The following is a 3,119-nucleotide window of genomic DNA, read 5'->3' as shown; positions in this document are numbered from 1 at the left end:
CAGAAATTTCTTCTTTTAATAAAATAAATCTGACTCCAGAAAAAAAATGTTTTTCTTTCAAATTCCAAAAACATCTAGTTGATAATTGACTGAGCAAAGTGAGGTCTAAGATTCATGTCGACGATTTGGCATTTCTCTTAATGTTTAAATGTTTATATGTTTTTATGTTGCACATTCACAGTGAAACCCCGTGAGGGGTTGCTAGTCCTCCATCGGGCGCCTTCCCAGATATGGGAGGTACCAGTGAAATAGCTGGGGTGGACCAAAACTAGCAAACCGGTCAACGGCCTCGAAGGCGGATGAGGAGATATCCCAACGGCGGAGAGGGTGGAAGAGCCTAGGCAGTAAACCCGAATCAAATCCAGGGTAGGTTACACTCTGTAAGCTGCAGTGAAAGCAGGTGCCTAGGAGAGGGCAACTCCAGAAAAACGACCCTGGTCCTCCAGGTTGGGGGTTGAGCGATGGGCCAACAACCCATTCTTGTAAAAAATCTGAAGTTACGAAAACCTACACAAGCCTCGGAACATGGATCGGAAATACCGGATTAAATATGGCTCGCAAAAAAATGAAAATGGGAATGGATTGGAAACTAGCATCTTGGAATGTACGTACATTGTTCAGACCTGGTGCTCTGAATGGCCTGACAGATCAATTGAAAAAGTACAGGGTGGATGTGGCTGCGCTTCAGGAGGTAAGATGGAGAGGATCCCACATTTTGAAGACCAAGGACTACACCATACTATGCAGTGGAAATAATACTAACACCTTTGGAACTGCATTTGTGGTGCACAATAACTTACTCGGACAGCTTATAGACTTCAAGGATATTGATGAGAGAATGTGCTCAATAAGGATGAGAGGTAGATTCTCCACAATCACACTGATCTCCGCTCATGCTCCAATGGAGGAAAGTGATGAGGATGCTAAAGATGCTTTCTATGATAGGCTTGAACAACTATACCATGAGGCCCCTGCTCATGATGTGAAAATTATTCTGGGTGACATGAATGCCAAGGTAGGAAGGGAAGAATGCTATAGACCAGCAATAGGCAAGGAGAGTTTACATGAGGAGTCAAATGATAATGGTACACGACTTATCGACTTTGCAATCAGCAACAGAATGACTATTGCAAGCACCTGCTTCCCTCATAAAAATATACATAAAGCAACATGGAAGTCACCTGATGGTGATACATAGAACCATATTGACCATGTTCTCATAGATAGATGGCATGCTTCAGATATAATGGATGTAAGAGCCTTTAGAGGGGCAGATGTGGACTCTGGCCACTACCTGGTGATGGCAACATGCAGGCAGAGAATATCACGACTGCATTCAATAAGAAACCCAAGAGTGACAAAATTTGACACAGATAAATTGAAGACAAGGGAAATTGCTGTGCAATATGAAGAGAAAGTAAAGCATCTATTAGCACCTGGGGAGACAGAGGGGGTCAATGATGTGGAGCGTGATTGGGAAATATTGAGAGGGGCTTTGACAAGAGCAGCAGAGGAAACATTAGGCAACACGCGGCCTGTTCGGAGGGAAGAATGGTTTGACCAAGAATGCAGAGAAGCAATAAGCATGAGAAATGAAGCAAGGCAGAGAGCACTGCAAAGAGTAACCAGGAATACCAGAGAGGCATTTGTAAGAGCCAGGACTCTGGCAGCAAACATATGTAGAGAGAAGAAACGAGCTTGGGAAAGGAGGAAGATTGGAAAGATACAAGAACAAGTCACAAACAGAAGAATAAGGGAGATGTACAGCTTGGTAAGAGAAGAAAAGAAGGGTTTCCAAGCTAGAGCAGTACTGATAAGAGACAAACATGGAAGTCTGGCTGGGGAACCAGCTGCGGTTCTTGATCGATGGGCAGAATATTTTGAGAATTCAAATCAAATCAAATCAAATTTATTTGCCATAATATCGAAAATACAAATCAAAATAGACAATACAAAGTTTTACACATTAATATAAACAATCTCTATAAGTACATAAAAATAAACTTTGATAATAAAACTTATTATATAGGCGCTGCCTGCAAAACCTCTAAGGTTTGTGTGCTGGCAGCGAGTATCAATAACAAAATATAACACTAACAAATTTATTGGAGTGAAAAAGAAAAAAAGAAATGAACTTGGACCTAATTATTTAAAAAAAGTTGTTAAAAGTACTTCATATGTGTATAAAATGAGCTATGTTTATTGATTTGATCCAGTCTGCTATTTTTTTTATATTAGTTTTTGTTGTCTTACTTGTAATTAGGTTCGATGGTATTAAATTGATCAACCTATTGCTTATATATGTGAATTGTCTCCGGCATACAGTAGGGTCAGTTCTGTTAATTTGGAAATTGGATTGCATTCGAAAATTATAATTTCTGATTTGTGGTGTGAATAGGTTTCTGTTTTTAATTATATAAAGTATAATATTTTTCACATAAAGTTGTTTAACTGTTAAGACTGGGAATTCTGTAAAAATAAGATGTGTGGGGTATCGTCTGGGTCGACCAAGGGCAGCTTTTATTATATGTCTCTGAATCAAGGAAATTTTGTTGAAATGTGTGTCCAATGCTCCACCCCAAACCCTAATCCCATACTGAAATACAGACTGAGCATAAGCGAAATATATTAATCTCAAAATAGATAAGTCTCCCAGACCGTTCAATCTGTAAAACTTGTGGATAATATGTTTCAATTTTTGACAAGTCTTATTTATGTGCGTATTCCATTTTAGTTGAGAATCTAATATCACACCTAAGTACTTGGTCTCTCTCACTCTCTCTAATGATTGACATGCACAGTCTCCACCTCCCTCCTGTAAGCCTTCACTATGGTTATAATGATAGGCGCAGCAGTCTGAGTGAATTTTTATTCCATTACGAAATATGTCTGCAGGTATGGACTTTTCAGATGGTGAGAAAATCATGAAAACACTTTTTCTTATATTTAAAGTTAGAGTGTGGTGATCTAGCCACATCTTAACTTGGGCCAGACCAGATTCTGCCAAACTCCTGACCTCTCGCCAGTTAGATGCTGTAAATGTTAGGGCTGCATCATCAGAATTTGTTGAATCCCATCGGTGAGAGAGGTGGGTCCAGAATTTTGGAAGATCAACATAC

General features: G+C 39.5%; 1 protein-coding gene across 1 annotated transcript; it reads left to right on the top strand.

The window, feature by feature from the left end:
• The first annotated feature begins 550 nt into the window (after window positions 1-550).
• LOC111047113 (craniofacial development protein 2-like) lies at window positions 551-1,198 on the top strand. The gene has a single exon (XM_022332781.1). The coding sequence runs from the start codon at window positions 551-553 to the stop codon at window positions 1,196-1,198; it is 648 nt and encodes a 215-aa protein (XP_022188473.1).
• The last annotated feature ends 1,921 nt before the right edge of the window (window positions 1,199-3,119 follow it).

Source organism: Nilaparvata lugens, chromosome X, assembly GCF_014356525.2.
Source record: "Nilaparvata lugens isolate BPH chromosome X, ASM1435652v1, whole genome shotgun sequence".
Taxonomy (NCBI): domain Eukaryota; kingdom Metazoa; phylum Arthropoda; class Insecta; order Hemiptera; family Delphacidae; genus Nilaparvata; species Nilaparvata lugens.
This window is presented reverse-complemented; position numbering and strand designations above follow the sequence as displayed.